General features: G+C 37.5%; 1 protein-coding gene across 1 annotated transcript in view; it reads right to left on the bottom strand.

The window, feature by feature from the left end:
• Positions 1 to 591: 591 nt before the first annotated feature.
• Positions 592 to 21134, bottom strand: part of CSTF3 (cleavage stimulation factor subunit 3) — a 70323-nt gene continuing 49780 nt past the window's right edge. The window contains exons 4-21 of the mRNA XM_046014508.1: positions 19857 to 19889; positions 19340 to 19437; positions 17725 to 17791; positions 17608 to 17642; positions 17391 to 17517; positions 16185 to 16262; positions 15257 to 15419; positions 12954 to 13063; positions 12464 to 12580; positions 12132 to 12206; positions 9625 to 9768; positions 9144 to 9246; positions 7335 to 7404; positions 5942 to 6137; positions 4335 to 4488; positions 3548 to 3642; positions 3343 to 3403; positions 592 to 2913 (exon numbers count right to left, since the gene is read on the bottom strand). Of these exons, the coding sequence (XP_045870464.1) occupies positions 2711 to 2913; positions 3343 to 3403; positions 3548 to 3642; positions 4335 to 4488; positions 5942 to 6137; positions 7335 to 7404; positions 9144 to 9246; positions 9625 to 9768; positions 12132 to 12206; positions 12464 to 12580; positions 12954 to 13063; positions 15257 to 15419; positions 16185 to 16262; positions 17391 to 17517; positions 17608 to 17642; positions 17725 to 17791; positions 19340 to 19437; positions 19857 to 19889 (1929 nt within the window). The 3' untranslated portion in view covers positions 592 to 2710. The remainder of the gene's footprint in view (positions 2914 to 3342; positions 3404 to 3547; positions 3643 to 4334; positions 4489 to 5941; positions 6138 to 7334; positions 7405 to 9143; positions 9247 to 9624; positions 9769 to 12131; positions 12207 to 12463; positions 12581 to 12953; positions 13064 to 15256; positions 15420 to 16184; positions 16263 to 17390; positions 17518 to 17607; positions 17643 to 17724; positions 17792 to 19339; positions 19438 to 19856; positions 19890 to 21134) is intronic.

The raw sequence follows: 21134 nt of genomic DNA, 5'->3' as shown, positions 1-21134 counted from the left end.
TAGGCCGCTGCCTTCGGCTCAGGTCATGATCTCAGGATCCTGGGATCGAGTCCCACATCGGGCTCTCCGCTCAGCGGAGAGCCTGCTTCCCCTCCTCTCTCTCTGCCTGCCTCTCTTGTGATTTCTCTCTGTCAAATAAATAAATAAAATCTTTAAAAAAAAAAGTAAGTAGAACTTCCCTTGCTGAGTGTCAGGTAAGAGGACTACCGACATTAAGGAAGTTTGCTTTGGGAACTGAAATATTGTAAAAAATTTATGAACATGGTAACTATGCTTTTACTGTCGTGTACATGAACTCTTGGTTTTACGTGCTAAGCACAGGCCAATAGAGGGTTATAAAATTACCAAATAAATTTATAATTATTGATCAAGGTTATTGTGCTGACAAAAGCGTATCTTTTCATTCTTTTCTAATGGTACAAATTTGGTTTTGAGGTTTTACATTTACTTAGTAGCTACTACCTTTTACTTTACTAGGAGTGACAACACAGAGAAAACCTCTCATGTGAAATTCAGTGCTAAAGGCTAGAGTTTGATTTTGTTCAGGAAGGACTTAGAGTCTTTCATCTTACTGGATTCTAGAATTCTCTAGAAAATGTCCTTGCTTTTGCTTTTATAAAAAGGAAAAATATGGATATCTTTTGGAAATTTCTGGGTCTAGCACTATGGACACAGGAGAGTTCCTGGACAAGTGAGACCGGCTGTACGAGCATCTGCACGTTAGAGTTCCAAAAGTAAGTGCAGATTTCTAACACCATGCTGCTTGATCAACTGTGTCTATAAAAGGAATGATCAAATATGCAGAATCATGTTAAAATCTAAACATTCATATATGTATAGCAGAACACTGGTTTCTCCTAACAGATAATTCTTTTTGTGTTTGAAGATCAAACGACATTCAGGGGAAAAAACACCTTAGAAATAAATGGAGTAGGAACAATTATAATGCCCCACTGGCTGCTCAGTGGCACTTTTCATCAAGGTCGGTGCGCATGTGTTTTCTCTTTATTACGATGCTAAAAAAAAATCATTTTTCATGGATTCACATAGCTTTGTTTTGTCGTTCATGCAGACATTACAGGCATTTGAAGCCATTTGTCTTTAAAACACTGCCCAAAGTAGCTGGGTGATGGACACTGGGGAGGTATGTGCTATGGTGAGCGCTGTGAATTGTGTAAGACTGATGAATCAGACCTCTGCCCCGAAAGAAATAATACATTATATGTTAATAATAATTAGAAACAAAACAAAGAAAACCCAGAAACACCCAAAGATAGCACTTCAGGAGAGCCTGCACCTCTGTATTTTAATTCCTAGGAAGTTATTTGGTACTACTTGTGCCTTTCAGATTGTTTTGATGACAACCATATTAAGAAAAAGCTACCCAGCTTAAAAACAATACTTGAGAGGATAATACACTCTGAATTAGAGCCAGCTGACTTTGTTTATAGGATAACATTTTAGCCATAATGGGAAAAATACAGGAGACACACGCTTTGAATTATGTCAATATTACCTAGCTACATATAAGCTTATGCAAGAAAAAGATTCAAGATAACGTCTTTTCCATTACAAGCAAGAGTTTTGTAGAAGTATTTGAAGCTGATTTTAAAATGTATTTAATCACTTTTGAATTCAAATTCTAAATTGCATACCCAATTTGTAAGTTTCTTTATAACTGTTATACTTTTCCTTTTTTTCCCCTTCCTTTTAGCTTTTATTCTAAATCACAGCCCTTAGGCTCAACTAGTTCTGTGTCTAGTAGTTTTTCTAGAAATGAGTCAAGAGGAGGTAATGTTGCTAACAAAGCATGAAACCGAATTCTTGGGACATAGAATTTAATGCTGTCTGCGCGTAGCTCCTGAAGAACATGTTCTTGAGCACGGGGTACCTTCTGAAATACATTTGTGAGAACAAGACAGTGGGTGGTGAGAGGAATTCCCACACATTGCTTTTAAGAGACATGAAAGGTAATGTATCTGCCTCAGACTGGGGGAAAGGACATTCATATTTGAGGATTTCTGAAATGTTTAATTTGTCTCTTAAAATCAGATCCCTCTGTTTATAGTTAGCACTGAGGCCAGGAGAGGACAAGTAGGTAAGTGTACATAGAGTAAATACAAGGTGACTTTTCTTTGTATTGGCTGAATAAGTAGCTATTTTAAATAAATTCTGAATGGAAGCAGCAGGAGGCATGACATTTTTGAGATCCTTTTATTTTTTTAAAGGATTTTTTTGTTTTAAAATTTTAAACTACAAAACCGGTTCCATACATTCTGCCATAAATAAAAACAAACAATAAGGCAGGACTCTACATAAGCAAACAGAACTGTTTTCAGAAAATGTGATAAAATGCTTTACAATCATAAGCCATCCAGTTTTTAAAATAAAACTGTCGAAAACTCACAAATCTTCAAGCGGCACATACAAGACACCCTTGAAGAGGGAACAAAATGTGGTTCTATCATTTTGTGCTGTTCTCACATTTTTGAAAACCTAGTTTTGCTTAGAGCACAGATCTGTTCCATATTCTAAAATTCACACAGGTTGGTTGGTTTTTTTCTCAAGAACCATATGATAGAGGCACCAATGACAATACAACTTTGTCTCCAAGAACCTTGTAACAAAGCATTGTCTCTTTCAAACATATGACTTAAGAGGCAAAAACGGAATCCTGCAGTATTCTTCCAGAGGCTGGTTGGAGCCCGCCTCACCGAATTCGCTTCTGCTGCCGCGCTCTGTAGATGTCATGAACGGGGGGGACGACGGCTCCCTTTTCTTCATCGTCGTCGGAATCCTCATTGGGCCTCTTGACCGCTTTGGTGAGTACGGTGTTGCTCTCCACAGGGCCGTTCCCCTCCACAGCCAGCTCCGGGGCGCCGCCCGTAATGATCCGCACGGCTTCCTCGACAGCTGCCCAAACCACACAGAAAGGCCTGTTGGGGGCGCTGCAGAGTCCGCTCTGGGGAGAGACTCTGCAGGCGCTACCTGAGACATTCGCGGTTGTTTTCAGAACCTGCTACTGGGAGAGCAAGGGAGGGCAGTACTGATAACTACATAATTAGAGGAAAAGACAAAAGCGGCTCTTACAAGGACTTTCAGAAGCCCAGTGTCCTAGTGCGTGTTCCCATGAATAGAAAAGACCTGCTTTTGTGAGGTTTTAACTCAGTGGGATTAGATGTGAAGGAGCCTCTCTGTACCAAAGAGGGTTTGATCGCTCTGAGGCTTCAGGGTACAGCGAGATGGCTAGCTGGATTTGGAAACTTCAGGGGCAAAGAATAACGATCTCCTGCCTAGAAGACGGAGTGAATTCGGCCCTAAAGCGGAGCCTTCATCACTTACTATTTGGTATCTTGCATCTTCGGAAAATTTCCATCAGTTCATCCACTTGTACAAAAGGACCCTATTTTGACACAAATAAATTTTAATCCCCAATAATTGACAAGTTGAAATCACACGACTTTACATCTTCCGTAAAACCAGAAAAAGCACACGAGTATTATAACCCACAGAGCAAGTACTATCAAGAAAATAACAGTAAACAAACCTGGAAGCAGATGGGAGGAGGGAGAAGTTTCATTAGAACGACGGCTGCAGGCGGCACTGGGAAAACGCCACCGGGAACAGGGTGCAAGCCGGGTGCTGTGACACAAGGAGAAGAGGGAATCAGACAGGATGGAAGAATTTCTACACAGGGCTAAAGTAAATCAGAAGTAATCTATATAGAGAGTTCTAGGTCGATGTTGCTTTGTTCTGAACATTTTAAATTGCCTTTCGTGCTTGACCAGCTGAAGTGGAGGAGAGAGCGCCCTCTCACCCCGACGGCCGCTGGGAGGCAGAAAAGTAAACACTCCAGGGGTGCAACGTCAGTCAGTTTTTGTCAAAGACCATTTCTAAGCCTCGTTAGTCATGTGTGCGGCAATCCTGTTTAAAGTCGGTTACTCAACAGCATGTTTAATCATAAGGGCCTTGTTCAAATAGGATCGAGAGGCGCTACTACCCATTAGTGTAAGTAATACCAGACAGCATCGCTGGAGTGAGTGTCCAGTTGTACAGGTAATTTGTAGGGAGTAGCATTTCTGCCCAAGCTGGTTGCTGGAATCTGAATCGTTGAGGGTATTTTTTTTTTTTAATATTTTCTTCACAAAAAAAAGATTTTTTTTAAGGACATTCTTAACTCAATTTGCGGCAAAGATTACAGCCAAGTCACTTGTCATAGTGACCCTGAGTCTAATAATTAACCTGCAATGGAAAGGTCACATCAGTCCCCCCCACCTCTGGATTTGAACCAACACACAGAGGTCTCAGTACTGGGTCTAAAAGTCATGGCTTACGTGCTAAATGTCGTGGCTGAAATGGAATCATCTGCTGAGTGTCTGGTTTAGGGTATTCTGGTTTTCTATCCACTTCATCTTTCAGAACAGGCACTATAGAAGGAGCTACCACTGGGTCTGGAATGATAGCTGCTAGCTTAGCACGGGAGACATCCTGAAAATGCAGAACAGAAGAATCCTAAACCTGAAAAAGGGACTTGAATATAATTGTGCAACTCTACAATCTTGAGGATACACTGAGAATAACTGGGTTCAAACCACAGAAAGAGAACTGAGAGGGAACAGAGAAGTTCCTCTGCTGCAGGCACTGGTGTCAGGCCGCCTGTCCAGAGCCCCTTTTGCCCTCACAGAGGTCGAGAACATCTCACTTTCTCAGAATCTGCTCATATGCCACCTCATGGTGGCAAATCTCAATAAGTAGGCCCACTGCGGATGGCTTTTTTTCTCTTCCCCCTCACATTTTATACACATAGGGATATATTTAATTCTCCCCCCAATAAAAAGAGTTAAAATAGAAATAGAAGATGGAGAATTCATATTTAAGAAGTAGTTCAACTTGGAAATAGAGCTCTGTTTTCATTAATTTCCATTTTCATCTTGGCAAAGTTGAAATAGTACTTGCTAATAGGTGGTCTTAAAGGTCTTTTGCTTTTCATTGAGAAGTTAAACTAGAAGCTAAATTTCCTGATCCCTGAGCAGTCAGAGTAGTTACAGAATAGGAAGCTGGGACTGGCACAGAACTAGGGCTTCCACCAATGAAAAGGTCTGAAGCTTCAATTATGGGTCATTTTCCCCATTTAAATCTGGTTCACACACCAAACCAGCGAGACACAGGCCAGAAGAGGCTCCTGAGGAGAATGATGGTCAAGAGTATCCTAATGCTGGTTGGCTTAAAGGGACCCAATCTAGGATCTGTGGCTATAGCTTCCCTTTGGACTTCCATCTTGGTCTTTGTTTTCAAGACACAGGAAAAATCAAGAAACAATAGAACAATGTTTTTCTCAGCAAGGGCTATTTCTGGAGCTGCATAAACATTAATCTTAGCCTGAACAGGTTCAGGGGCCAGATTTCTTATGATTCTGTTGTCTATATAGATAAATTCCATTCCCAGATAAGCTAATTTCCCCAAGAACCCTCTGAAGTACTATGTTAAAATACAAAACCCCCCTCGGGAACTCTATGGACTTATTAACAAGCTGTGAGGTTTCTTCATTATGCCTACAGAAGCTACATTTGGTTTAAGGTCTCTCAAAACATGTTCATCAGTTTTAAGAACTACTAGAAAAAATGTAATACCTAAAATGACATTTTTTCTTCCTTCCACAATACCTTCATGTGCCCAGAAGACAAAAGATACAGGGCACTGGCGATTTCAGGAGAAGGCTGAAATTGTTAAACCTCACTCTATTATTTTGTTCAGTACTTTTGATACTTAACATTTCATAAACTCAAGGAAAAGCCCTGAAGTTTTTTCCCATTTTCTGGAAAATCTTTTCTAAAACTAATTTCTAGTTCAGAATTTGCTTTAAATGGATGTGTATCCATAAACTATTCTAAAACATGGGGCAAGTAGGGCTACTACATATCTCTTGATCCCAAGTACATACCTTATAACCAAGTGCTTTTAGTTCACTTGCCGAGCAAGGATATAAGTCCATGAACTTATATCTATCCACCAGTAAAGCTGTTTCTTTGCCTTCATACTCTTCTTTGAATGCTGTAAACCGTCTTTTCTCCACTTTGAGTATGCTAGCTAGATCACCAATGTTACTTTCAAAAGCTAGAAATCGGGCCCAGATTTCTCTGTAATAAATACAATCAGTACTTAATTATTCTAGGTTTGGAATAGGGAGTCCATTCACAAAAAAAGCCTGAAGTTCCCTCATCCCTTTTTTTAATTAGAAAAAGCTCTTTTTTAAATTAAGATTTCTAAACTTAAGGACAGTAAAACATACCTATAGACCATCATCGTTACCTAGATTTAATCATTGTTAATATTTTGCCATATTGGTTTCACCTTGCTTTTGCTTAAGGACTTGAAAGTAAGTTATAGATAACACTTCATCCTGCACATTTGTGTGTTTAAGCTTTTTTTTTTTTTTTTTAGATTTATTTAGCACATTTTCCTATCCCTTTGTGGTAAGAGCCACATTTACCTTAAAGAGGGTAAGCTCTTGGTGGAAGAGCTGCAAAAGGAACATATACAACTTCCAGTTTCTCCTGAGTAAGGTGCCTTCACCACTTTTAGTGGCATGAATTATGTGGAATACAGTCTTCACTCAATGTATGAATAAAAATATATTCTAAAATCTAACATGCTTCCTTTTGTTTTCTCATTAACATGGGTTATTTGGGACATATTTGTACCTCAGAACTGTTGTTAACAGCCAGAATTAATTTTCTGAGACTCAAATGTCACTAAACACGTTTGTACTCAAGTAACACACGGAATGCCTACTGCATACCAGGAACAGGACTACTATAAAAAGCCTGTGTTGGCAGACATTATTTGATGAGCTAAGGTTTGGAAAGGTTATGAAATGTATCTAGGGTATCATCGGCTGAGCTGGAATTTGAACCCAAGACTCCAAAGCCGTATTATTTCCACTGTACCACTATACCATATTCCTTTTTGATAAAACTGACCGTCAAAAGCATAAACCAGGGATGTAATATAATCAAAAACAAACTTTCAATATGTAAGAGTTTTTGCCCTCAACTATGGTAAAATTTTCAGAAATTTTATTTGTATCAATTTCTAGGGCATAGTAAACTAGGAAGAATGTTAAAATATTTAATAATAAATGGCTAACACCTCTCTCAATTCTACTCAGTATATAAACATTTTTTAAAAATCTTAAACAGGCAGGTATTTGTAAATTAAGCATCAAGAGAGAAGGGAAATTTCTTCTGAAACTTCTAAACATTCATCCACAGATCACGATTCAAGTATTAAAACTGCCATCAGAACCCGACCAACAAGTTTTCCCAACAGCTTACCCAGACTTCTCAGGAGGAAGGCTTCCAGAGGTTAAGACTCGTTCAAACAAAACTCGGGTATTATTGTCCTCTAGGATACAAAAAAGACTTTAAATATTGAAAAGTTACATTTTACAATCAATAGTGTATTTACACATGCTTCATCTCGTTCCTCACAAAATCCTCTGCAGAAAGGTAACTATTTCCCCAGTTTTTGTAGATGAATTAACCTGGGGTTCAAAACGATTGAGTTGGGGATGCCTGGGTGTCTCAGTCGATTAAGTGGCTGCCTTTGGCTCAGGTCATGATCCCAGGGTCCTGGGATCCCATCCTGCATCAGGCTCCTTGTGCAGTGAGGACCTTTTGCCTCTGCCTCCCTCTGCCTACCTCTCCCCATGCTTATGAGCACGCTCTGACAAAATCTTAAAAAACGATTGAGTTGACCTGGCTTACTGTTACTGAGTACAGCTGCAACTAGAAGCCAGGTCTTTTTTTTATCTGTAGTATGGCCCTCCTTCTATATGTACTGCATTTATGACAGACGATTTATAACTGGTATCTGTGTGAGGTATCCCACTGGCCTTTTTTCTTTTCTTTTTCTTTTTTTTTTTAGATTATTTATTTGTGAGAGAAAAAGAGAGAGTATGAGTAGAGTGAGGAACAGAGGAAGAAGCAGACTCCCGCAGAGCAGGTAGCCCAATGCGGGACTCAGTCTCAGGACTCTGAGATCATGACCTGAGCCAAAGGCAGATGCTTAGCCTACTGAGTCACCCAGGCAGCCAATGAACGTTAATTCTGTAAGAGAAAATTTCTTTTTAATTAAACGCTCCACTGTCTCAGTTTTTGGAGTTAAAGTCCTTTTCCAGAGTATAAAATCACTCAGCTAAAATACCAAATTGTTTTTAAGTTTTATTCTTTTTTACTATATAGGTATAAAGAATGCTGTATATTTAAAAAATATCAAAGCATTGATAGATAGCTGTGATATCTAACTCATTTAAATGGCACATAATTGTACATTTCTTTCTTAAACCAACTTTTTTTTTTTTTTAAGATTTTATTTATTTGACAGACGAGATCACAAGTAGGCAGAGAGGCAGGCAGAGAGAGTGGGGGAAGCAGGCTCCCTGCTAAGCAGAGAGCCCGATGCAGGGCTCGATCCCAGGACCCTGGGATCATGATCTGAGCTGAAGGCAGAAGCTTTAACCCACTGAGCCACCCAGGCGCCCCTCTTAAATCAACTTTTACGCCAGATCATTTCTAGTCAAGAAATTACATGTACTGGACTGTGGGTAACTAGACTAAATGAGACACATACATATGTATTCATTATATGAATCCCTCAGCCCTGTGCCGGGTATAAGGTTGGATCTTAATATTACAACAGGGTAGAGAAATAAAGATGGTAATAAACATAACGTTTCTTTTTGAAATCTCTAATAGCCTCCAAGCATTTCACTTTACTACTTGGGCATCTTTGAGTTTTGGTGGCTAAATATTTGTTGTCTGTTCCTCCACTCCCGACCCAGGAAATAAGAGATGAGCATGAACAACTCTTTTTCCCAAGTCTGAATTTGTGGCTTTATCCTACTAGTGATGGGACTTCACTGATGAGGTATTAAAGACCATTCTGCAGAGTCAAAGGCATCTACCATTACTCAAATATAAATTTATGGTTGTTAGGCCACAAATATTTCCTGAGTGCCTAGTATATGCCTGGTTCCAGTGTGATGACCGAATTATAATACATTTAAGCAATATATTTTCAGAGAATGATACTGAGGGTTTAGTATTAATTACATAACCATTATAGATCTAAAACTGACTTACCATTCAGGTGGGAAAGATAATCAATATAGGCCAAGACATATTCTGGAATGTCTCCATATTTCTTTAGACCCAGCTCAAAAATCTTAAAGGCAACAGATTTGTCCTGGAAGTAGAAAGGAATGTACTGATTTCTATGAAATGTCAGACAAGATACTCAAAACAATATTAAAACTATGACACCTAAGCAAGTTACATAAAGTATTAAAATGGAAATTAGAATCATATTATGGAAATTAAAATCATATTAAGTAAAAACTGCTGCGTTCAAAACCAAGGTGTTTAATAAGGCATCAATTAGCAGACAGTGGGGATTTGGATGATGCTCCATATAATTTTACACAGATACACTTAGACTTCCTTTATGATGCAGAGCAATTAAAACTTAAGGACAGAAACTAAGACCACCTTTCTTTTTTTTTTTTTTTAATGTATCTCAGATGAAAGAAACTATTTTACCTTTCTATTTTATTTCATCACTTACCTTACTACAGTAATACTCCATGAGTGCTGCAGTAACATAGACGTGGTGGCGGGTTCTGGTATCTTCTCTTGCTTTTTTAAATATCATTCTTCCAGATTTGATACCTTCTGCTCTTCTTGCAAATTTCATATATTGGATATATACCTATGCAAAAAAAAAGGAACTTGTTTTCTACAGATTAGGCAGAATGTGATCCCTGTAGCATCCAAAACAATCTCACCTTATTCTTATACTAGTATGTTTCCTGTATTAAATACCCAAGATACCAGAAAGTAAGCTTATAAATAGTGCTCTCTTTAAGTCCACAAGCAATTTTTTTCTGGTATTAAAGATCATGCAAATTAAATTTTTTAATGCAAATAAATTTTTAAAAATTGATACATAATTCACATACCACAAAATTCACCCTTTAGAGTGCACAATGGTTTTTAGTATATGCATGAGGTTGTACAATCATCACTACTATCTAATTCCTGAGTATGCAATTAAATTTTAAGGAGGTAATAAAAGTAAAACCATTAGAAAACATTCCATTAATAAATACCAACACCTAGAAACTCAATATTTAATCTAATACAAGCATGTTTAATAGTATATGTTTAACTTTACATTTTCTTGGTTTATTGCTTTAAAAGCCCACTAACTCTATTTTTCCAAAGACCATATAATGTAACTTTACTGATAAACTATTAATGAGTCATTTTATACTAAGCACCACAGAGTGCACAATACATGATAAATATGTAATATTTGTTCAATGAACAAATGTTTCTGGACTAAGAGTAGAGTCCTGATTTGCCCAGTTTTCATGATGTCAAACTATGTTACCCAGTTTTGATAGATGTATGGATGAGTAGGTGAATGAACTATGAGTTCCTTAAGGAGAGGGATTTTCTCTAGTTTGTCATTATACTTCTGGAATCTAGCATGGTGCACAGAACAGTTCACTAAGTGAATTTTATTTATATTTATTTATTTTAATTTTATATATTTGGCAGAGAGAGACACAGCGAGAGAGAACAAAGGCAGAGGGAGTGGATGAGGGAGAAGCAGGCTTCCCACTGAGTAGGGAGCCCGATGTGGGGCTCAAGCCCAGGACCCTGGGATCATGACTGAGCCAAAGGCAGGCAGACAATGACTGAGCCAACCAGACTCCCCTAAGTGAATTTTTTAAAAAATATTTTATTTATTTATTTGAGACAGGGATCACAAGTAGGCAGAGAGAGAGAGGGGGAAGCAGGCTCCCTGCCAAGCAGAGAGCCTGATGCAAGGCTCGATACCAGGACCCTGGGATCATGACTTGAGCCGAAGGCAGAGGCTTTAACCCACTGAGCCATCCAGGCGCCCCTGGAAATGAATTTTAAAATGATGAATAAATGCAAGCAATCAAAACAGTGGAATCCCAATACAAATAAACCAAAAAGCAGAACAGATCTGACTTCAGGAAGAGGCTCTAGAGCTGCGCCCACCCACCAGTGCCCTTGCCCTCTGGATCAAAGAACTTCACTGCATTCTAACAGAAACTCAGGGCTTTGAAAACCACTATTATGGAGCAGAATTCAGGATATAGTGAGTTTCTGTCTAATTCCTTCCCAGAATGTTGGCTTCTCTTGTTCCCACTTATTTAAAAAGAAATATTTATTAGGCAACAATTATGTGGCATAAATGGCTTTAAACCATAATCACAAGGAAGGTGTTAGAGAAAGCACCACTGCTTCATACAGCTGCATTAAAAAAAAAACCAAAAAAACAAAAAAACAAAACTGAGGGGATGCTTAGTTGGCTCAGTTGGTAAAACATGCGACTCTTGATCTCAGGGGCTGTGAGTCCAAGACCCACACTGGGTGTGCAGCCTACTTAAGAGTGGCTCAGTGGGTTAAGCTTCTTCTGCCTTCGGCTCAGGTCACGATCTCAGGGTCCTGGGATCGAGCCCTCCATCGGGCTCTCTGCTCAGCAGGGAGCCTGCTTCCCTCTCTCTCTGCCTGCCTCTCTGCCTACTTGTGATCTTTCTCTGTCAAATAAATAAATAAAATCTTTAAAAATAAATTAAAGAAAACAAGAAAGAAAGAAAGAAGAGAACAGATCAGTAATTGACTATGAAGGGGTCACTTGAGGGAATTTCTGTGAGGTGATATAAGTGTTTTGTATCTTAATTGTGATGGTGGTCCCATGACTCAATGTTACTGGCCTAGATTCATAGAACTATACCAAAAAACCAGTGAGTTTTAATATATGTAAAGTAGGGGCGCCTGAGTGGCTCAGTGGGTTAAGCCTCTGCCTTCGGCTCGGGTCATGATCCCAGGGTCCTGGGATCAAGTCCGGCGTCGGGCTCTCTGCTCAGCCGGGGGCCTGCTTCTCTCTCTCTCTCTCTCTCTCTGCCTGCCTCTTTGCCTACTTGTGATCTTTCTCTGTCAAATAAATAAATAAAATCTTAAAAAAATATATGTAAATAAAAATTTTTGTTAAAGCTGCCTGCAAAGGTGGTAAAGAGACATAATGTTACTCACCAAGGTTGGGTCAATATCCTCAATTGCCAGAAGTCTGTTATATATACTGTGAACTTTCTCATACTTCATGCGACTCTAGGGTGGTAGAGAAGAAGTAGATATAAGTAGACAGTCATAAACAAGCTGGATTCGAGCTCTGAGGAATTTAGAGGCTGTACCCCACAATGGCACCTGCTTTGAACATAAATATGTAATGAGCTGAGGACTAATAACTGTTCATTTTGCATCATCTCTACCAAAAGCAATATGCCTGGCAAAGAAGCAGCCAGAAAAAAAGTTAGTCTTGCAGTAAAAAATACAATTATAAGAAAGTTCTAAATATTGTTACTGACCTCTTCATAATCTGCATATGCAAAATAAAGAAGCATATTCTTCTTTAATAAAGTGCTTATAGCTCTTTCATATATATTAGCAGCTTCATCACTAAATAATTTGGCATTATTCATATCCTAGGAGAAAAAAAAGAAAGTTCACTCTTCAATAATTTTCATAGAGTTGAAAGAGAATGAAACAGAAACTCACATATATACATATGGATACATAGGCACTTCTGGATTGTAAAAAAATTCCAAAGACTTCTTAACACACAGAAGAATCATTCAAGTATTCTAAATGGCTCATCATTTTAATAGATTAAAAACAGTTCCTGTATTTTAATTCTGACTAAGGTAGCCACATATAACAATGTCACTAAGCTTTATATTTTAAGATTAACATTTTCAATACCTATACTTCATTACCAAAATTCAGTGTTGTATTTTTAGCAAATTATTGCTCTATTAAAGCTATGAAAAGGCCAAAGATAGGGAAAGGAATACGTACCCCCTTTTCTGCAAGCAGTTTACTTGACTGCTCAAGATACTGGGCAGCTTCATACCAAATATCAGGGTGATGGCCAAGTACAAGCAGGCACTGTTCATAAGCAAACATAACTAGGGAAGACATTCACAACATTTAATTAATTAAAAAAATATTATTTATGAAACTATCAGTACAAGCATCATTACTAACTTAGTAGGCTAAAACAGCCCTCAATTATGAATGATTAGAAATAAAACTGTAATGATTTCTAGCACCATTATCTACCGAAGCCCTCTCTACTCATCCATCATTTATCAAATTAGTACTTATTGAGCACAAAGTATATGCTGGGGAATGTGAGAGATACTGAATGTATCAGTGACTAAGACTTCTTATACTCAGGGGTGCCTGGGTGGCTCAATCACTGGGCATCTGCCTTCGGCTCAGGTCATGATCCCAGAGTCCTGGGATCGAGCCCTGCATCCGGCTCCCTGCTGGATGAGCCTGCTTCTTCCTCTCCCTCTGGCTGCTGCTCCCCTGCTGTGCTCTCTCTCTGTCAAACAAATAAATAAAATCTTAAAAAAAAAAAGACTTCCTATACTCAAGGAGTCTGTCCTGTGTTGGAAAGATATCATGAAGACAATTATAAAACGTAATAACTATTATGACGAGGAAAGTACAGTGTACTCTTGAACCTGCAGCAACAGAACTTTGCATAGTTTAGAAACTCAAAAAAGGCTTCCCTAAGGAACTGACATCTAAAGCAAAACCTGAGGAAGGAAAAGAATCTGGTCAGATCAGAGAGTAAGTGGAACTCAGAAAGGAACAGGGAACATAGTGTAGACAAAGGAAATTATCTGCAAAGACTTACAGATAAGAGTAAGGCAACACTAAGGAGTTGTTTAAAGTTCCAAATTCTAGTTCTGACAGTAGCAGAGTTGTTTCTATCAGACTAACTCTCCTAAAAATAAAAATCATAAACCAAAATAACAAAAAAAAAACAAAAAAACCCAAAAACTATTTCAAGGCATGGGAGATTGATCTAAAGAAACTTATGGCCAAGACAAAAACCAAAAAACATTGAACCCTTAAAAAATCAGAACCACACAGGGTAAGGTCCATATTTAATATGACTTTTCCCCTCAGGGACACATCGCTGTGTGTACATAGTTCTGGGATAGCTAGATTTCAAGTCAAATACTGAAGTCTTATGGGCTTGAGGGAAGTAACATGGCATTCTGAGCTATGAGAACAGGTAGAAAGTTAAGGGGGAAAATCCTCAGCAAAGAGAGAGCCACAGAGAATGGTGCCTGAACATCTGAGCATAAATGCCCTCAAATCTTTAGTTGGCCTCAAAAATATACTTACACAGAGAAGAATACAAAGAGCTCAAGTAGAAAGCAAAGCTGGAAGGCTAAAAGAGCTAAATAGGTTTCTTAGCAGCTGCCCACTGTAACGGAGATCAAGTTTAGAATTTGAGTCCCATCAAGTTAGAGGTTCTGGGCAAACACCTTGAACTTCCCACTCCATTTAAGGAGTAAAGACTGTCCCAGGACAAAGAGATTTACCATAAAATTAAATGCAAAACTAGATCCATCCTAACAAGGTCTAGGTGATCTGTCAATAATTTAACTCCCTGCTAAAATAAAACTCAATATTTTTCAGAGGAAGATGAGAGAACCCAGTCTTCACAATTTATCATCTGTACATCTGTATAATGTCCAAAATAAAAATTTTAAACATCTAGACTCTGACAAAATAGGAAGATGTGACCCACACTCAAGAGATAAAGGAAACAATTCCATGATGGCAGACATCTAGAACTTCAGAACTACTCTTATAAATATGTTCAAGGATATAAAGAAAAAGGTGTTAATAAACACAGAATCTCAACAGAGAAATGGAAACTATAAAAAAGAAACTATAAAAAAATGCAATATATTTTTTTAAGTAGACTCCATGTTGGGTATGGAGCCCAATGGGGGTTTGAACTCATGACCCTGAGATCAAGACCTGAGCTGAGATCAAGTTGGATGCTTAACCTACTGAGCCACTCATTCACTCTCCAAAATTCCTAGAATGGAAATATATAGAACTGAAAAGTATGATATCTGAAATGAAGACTTCATTGGATGGGTCCAACAGCAGATTGGATATGATAAAACAAAGGTCAGTGAACATGGATGGAGAAAGATCTATAGAACTTATTGAATCTGAAGAACATAAGAGAAAAAAAGGACTGGAGGCAAAAAATAGCCTATGGGATAATATCAAGTGGCTGAACATATATGTTATTCGAGTCCCAGAAGGGTTAACCCTGTTACCTCTTTTTGTGATAAGTGTCTGATCTTCTGTACGAAGAGGGTTGCTCTTTTCCCACTGTATGTATTTCTTCCACATATCCACCTGCTGGGCTTCTTGGGGAGTATTCTGAGGAGGCACTGAGGGAGCATTGCGGTCCAAACCTTTCATTACTGTCTCATATTCCTAGATAACAAGCGTTTAGAATTCTGTGGTGAGCCTCGGAACAACTCAGATATATGGAATGGAGTTGATCAGTTTGGAATACTTTGTTCAAAATGCTTATTTTCCCCAAATACCACTTGATTAATATAATCTAAAAACTACTAAAGAACAGAGAGAAAGATAACAGAGGATGACTTACCCAAGAACAGGTCCTCAGGCCTGAGTGAACAGAACATCTCTGGGCCCTTTCTATAGGTGATCTAGGAGGTCACTCTCCAGGACAGAGGAGTTGACAGATCAACATGACTGATGATCTGGTGGCATCACTACTGCCATCTTTGGAGAAACTGTCTTTTAAAATTTCAATAGTTTGTATTACTAGGCTATCTTCCCTGCCTCTTAATAGTGTCAATGAATGGAAAGGTATGCACATAAGACAAAAGTCTCATCCTAAGAGCTATGAGACCACAAAGTAGTATAGTATTCAAGTATGTATGAGCAGATAGGAGGAAAGCATAGACCTCTTCGTCAAATGCAGGTAGAACCTTGTCTCCATGTCCTGGTCAGGTATTTTTAAAAGTTTCTTCCAAACGTGATTTGTTCTGTTTTTATCCTTTAACATGTGTGTAAAGAGGCATTTCATTTCAAATATATCTACTCAGATGATGAAATTGTCATTGGTTAAGACTGCTAATAATTGAAAATGCCAAGAGGAACATTAAACAGGGAAAGCTCTTGCATAAACAACATACTCATTAAAAGAAGTGATCTGTTGGAATTCCATACCTTTGCTACACGTCTAGCATTCATGTAATCTCGACTCCGATCTTCAATCATTTTTTTAGCTAAATGGATATTGATACCCTAGGAAAACAAAGAGAAATGTGCATTATTTTAAAATTAAGTATGTTTTAAAATTAGTACAATAAGTTAATTTATGCATTTACTAAATCATTTTAAACTCTATATTTTAAAACATTTTGTTAATAAAATAAAGGTCAATCACATTACATGCTTCAGGGATCAAGGAGGATCTGCTTATATCTGTTAGGAGGGTGTAGTAAGTCTCCATGCGTCAGGAATTTCTAAAGATAAGGAATGATTTGGAAAGAGTCTATTATTTCATATAAAATTCTATTAGTAAAAAAATGCTATACAGATTCATCAGATTGAATAGCCAGCACTTTGCTTTAAAATCCCATTTCTAACTAGGTCTGTGTAACTTTTTTTTTTTTTTTAAGATTTTACTTATTCATTTGAGAGAAAAGAGAGAGAGCATGTGTGAGGGGGAGGAGCAGAGGGAGAGGGAGAAGTAGACTGCTCGCTGAACAGGGAGCCCTGATTCAGGACTCAATCCCAGAACCCTGTGATCATGACCTGAGCTGAAGACAGACGCCCAAAGGACTGAGCCACGCAGGCACCCCAAGAAAACAGTTTCAACACCCTACATAGTTCTTCCTCATCACAATAGATATGAGAAACTTGTAACGATACAGCTTATTTGGCATGTATGTTCCTATATATAAGCTGATTAGCTCAGCTAGTTAAAAATATGCCAGTGAGACAAAGATCTTGGACTGCAGCTCCACTGCAAGCCAATAAATCACAGCACTGTAACTACATGAAAGACTTGCAATGCAACTAAACATGCCTACTGGGAACAATTCTAATAAGGTCCCATTTCATAAGTGATGAATGACAATGTGTATATATGACTGTGTGGATATGGTTTAGCATTGATTATAAGTGGTTTTGTAAGAATTACAATTTCTCCCAGGGTATTCTCTGAAAAATAATTCAGTAATATTAGAAGACTCTCAAAACCTTACGAAAACATTAGGAGTAGTTCTCTGATTACAATCAATATAAAAACAGACCTGTGTAGCACCAATATCCAGGTACCTTATACTAGAGAGGCTAGAATCCGTAAATCCACTACCTAAAAATTAAAAATGGCTTAGTTATAATAATGAACTACTCTGGCTAACTTACCTCTTCATACTTGTTATAGTCTCTCCAGAGTTGTTCAATGTTGATCATTGGATTAACACAACCTCGTTGATAAACTCTTCGGACAGCTGTTATTCTCTGATTTTCTGCGTAAGACCCAACAGCTTCCCTGGCATTGGATAAAAAAATGCCAACAATTATATTGTAGCTAAAGCAACTGTTCACATGGAAGGAAAAAAAAATCTATAAAAATACTTACACGCCTTTTAAGAAATTGATGTAATCCACCCAAATCTAAGAAATAAAGTAAAATGTCAGTATCTTTCTTGATATTTTCAATATATTAAGCGTAAATATGGAAATAACTTAACTCTACCTGATAAGACATAATTTCCATTCCAATTTTATCTAGTGCAAAGTCATATGCTTGAGCCATTTTTTCTCTGAAATAAATGTGAAAGACATGTTTATTTTTAAGATTTTATTATTTTTTTAAGATTTTATTTTTAAACAATCTCTACATCCAACGTGCAGCTTGAACTCATGACCTCAAGATCAAAAGTCACATGCTCAGGGTGCCTGGGTGGCTTAGTCCTTAAGTATTTCCTTTGGCTCAGGTCATGATCCCAGGATGCTGGGATCCAGTCCCACATCAGACTCCCTGTTCAGCAGGAAGCCTGCTTCTCCCTCTCCCACTCCCCCTGCTTGGATTCCCCCTCTCACTGTCTCTCTCTCTGCCAAATAAATAAAATCTTAAAAAAAAAAAAAAAAGTCACATGCTCTACCAACTGAGCCAGCAAGCCACCCTCCTAAAGATTTTATATTTAAGTGATCTCTACACCCATCATGGGTTTCAAACTTATAACCCTAAGATCAAGAGTCATAGGCTCTACTGACTAAGCCAGCCAGGCGCCCAGAAAGACATGTTTTTTTAAAAACAAGTATTTGTTACTAAAATATATCTACAACTAAAACAAAACTGAAACTAAAACTAAATCTAAAATTTATCTACAACTAAAAAATATATCTAATACCGACTGGCTAGCTCAGTTGATAGAGTATTGACTCTTGATCTTGGGGTTGTGAGTTTGAGACCCATGCTGGATGTAGAGATCACTTAAAAATAAAAACTTAAAAAAAATTATAACTTCTGATCATATGACCAAAACAGCATTTGGACCTCTGTATAAGCAAAAATATAAAGATATCTTTGTAAGTACATAAAGAAAGCAGTTCTTTTATGTTTAGTCTGTCGATGTCATTAATTTATGTACTTTTTTTGTCCTGTTTGTGAGCTTATCAAAGATAAAGCCCATGTTTCACTTAACCTTGTATCCTTTAAACTGCCTAATCTTGCATGTAGCAGATTCAAATGTGGAAATATCTTGTTCTCTGATTAAGGAGGTAAGTTATGTCTGAAGATGTATTAACTCTGAAGTAAAATTTACGAAGAAAGAACTTCCTCTTCAATATAAGATAATAAAAGATAATGAGGAAAAGGAAATACAGAATTCTAGTTACAGAAATAACTTGCCTGTTTGTTATACAAAAGATGAACTATTTGAGAAAGTCCATTACTGAGTTTTCATGAGGATGGATAGGTGGGTGTGAGTCATCATGGGGAGTTACGCTACAAGAGAACTGTCAAAGACACCTTGGAATACGTAGGCAGCATACTGCATAGTAAGCTGCCAAGAGTAGTGCTATGACAAGTAGTAAGATGTTTTCTGTGGAGTTTGACAAGTCTGCCAACAAAGTGACTTGGTGTTGCAAATGTAGTGTTTTGAAATAGAAGGGCTTGGGTAAAGGGCTAGGGTGATTCAATTCTCCAGGATAAGACTTTCTTTGAAGCACTTGTTCTGAGTTTTACTGACTTCTCAGAGAACCCTGAATTTCTGAAGTCACCCCAGAGTTAAGAGAAGGTGTGAGTTTATGTGGGACTGACTGTGCCTGGAGAGGAATTGTTTTCTTAAGATCTTTTTTTAACTTACTTGTAACTTGGCAGTTTACCCTTGGTTTCTCGAACATATGAAAGATAACACTTCCATAAATCAATGTGCAAAACCTTCATAAGGCATCTCTGAAATAGCTATAAACACAAGAAAATATTATCAGAATCCACTGTTTAAAAATTCCACATGTACATGGGCAAAATGGAATATTGAAAAAATGAATTCAGCTCTTTTCATGAATTTATCTTCTTACAGATAAATGGCAAATTTAACAAATCCCTCCTATTTTCAGTTTAGATAATCAAAATCATTCTGATGACTTTTGCCAGTGGAGTATATTTTCTTTTCCAAAATTTTTATTATGAACATTTTCAAGCATACAAAAAAAGTTGAATAAGTACAGTGAACTCCTATATAATCACTACCTAGTGATTGTTGGGTTGTTACAATTGTTACAATCGTAACAATTGTTACGATTTTACTTTATTTGCCTATGTGTGTTAAGTCCTAAGTTACACTTCAACATAAAATTGAAAATATGTTTATGAGGACTCACCTTTTCAACCTTGTCATAATTTTTAGCTTTTATCTAAAGAGAAATAGAGAAAAATACAGAATTAACATTATTGTTTCTAGAGTATTAAAACACCATGCCAGAGTTTGACTAATCTTGCAAATTCATCCCTACAATTTCCAACTAATTCTGCTTTACAAAATAATAAGAGAATTTTGAGCATGACATGGATAATTATGCATTATAAATATGCCTTATATAAACTGAGTCTACACATACTGCTTTTCATATAATTATCTGTTGAAATTTTATTTCAGATTTTGTAAAATTATAGTCACAAGGTAGATACAGAAATATATACAAGGCATCCTTGAATAAAGCCTCATACATCTACTAAAGACAAACTTTACTTAAAGCTTTATTTTCTTTGAATAGCTAGAACAATCTGAGTATGGGAGCAAAAAGATTTGCTAACTTTGACTACAATTACATTTTAGTGACCCAGTCAACCTACTATATTCTAGGCACTGTGGTAGGAACTGTGGCTACCACAGTGAACAAAACATGCATAGTGTCTGTCTGTGTCCTCAGAGGACTTAGAATTTTATGGGGAAAAGTAGTGCCAAAACGGGGAAATACGGGATGCTACGGGTACACTTAGGGGGAGTATAAAACTCAGACTTGGGGACGTGCAAAAAATGTCCTGGAAAAGGTGAAGATGTTAAGGATGAAGGTAGTCTAGTAAAGAAAGGGAGGAGTTATTCCAGGTAGGAAGAATAACATATGCAAAGACCAAGATTAAATATTATTAGCTACCCCTTTCTCTGAGTATTTTCATCAAATGGTAGGTGGATAATTTGATTGGTTTGAGACATCTTGGCTTGTGGTCCTTTTCTCTTAGTCTTTATAAATTTTCTCTTTCCTGCCTTAAGGTGATGCAGATAAAAATTTTACTTTTTTTCTTTTGCTGGTGACTTGTTCTTTCTCTTCAGAACTTGTAAGATTTCCTCTTGATCTTCAGAGTTCATAAATTTTAAGAGAATATGCCTAAATTTTGCACTTTGAGCCAGCTCAGTCAAGCTTCGGAGTCAGACCTCTTGGGTTTACATTGACTATCCACTTAACCTCTTTTTTCCTCATCTGAATAATGGGGATGATAGTGCCTATTTTGCAATGCCATTAATAAGGACCCTGAGTTAATGTGAAGCCATTAGAATGCTGCCTGGCAAAGTGAGGACATAGTAATTGACATTTATTATTCTATTAGCATAAATTCTGCCTGGAATTCAGCATGCCCTTTCAAGTTACAGAAACAGGTAT

Source organism: Meles meles, chromosome 8, assembly GCF_922984935.1.
Source record: "Meles meles chromosome 8, mMelMel3.1 paternal haplotype, whole genome shotgun sequence".
NCBI classification, from domain to species: Eukaryota; Metazoa; Chordata; class Mammalia; order Carnivora; family Mustelidae; genus Meles; species Meles meles.
The sequence above is the reverse complement of the archived record's forward strand: the minus strand, read 5'-3'. Positions and strand labels throughout refer to the sequence as shown.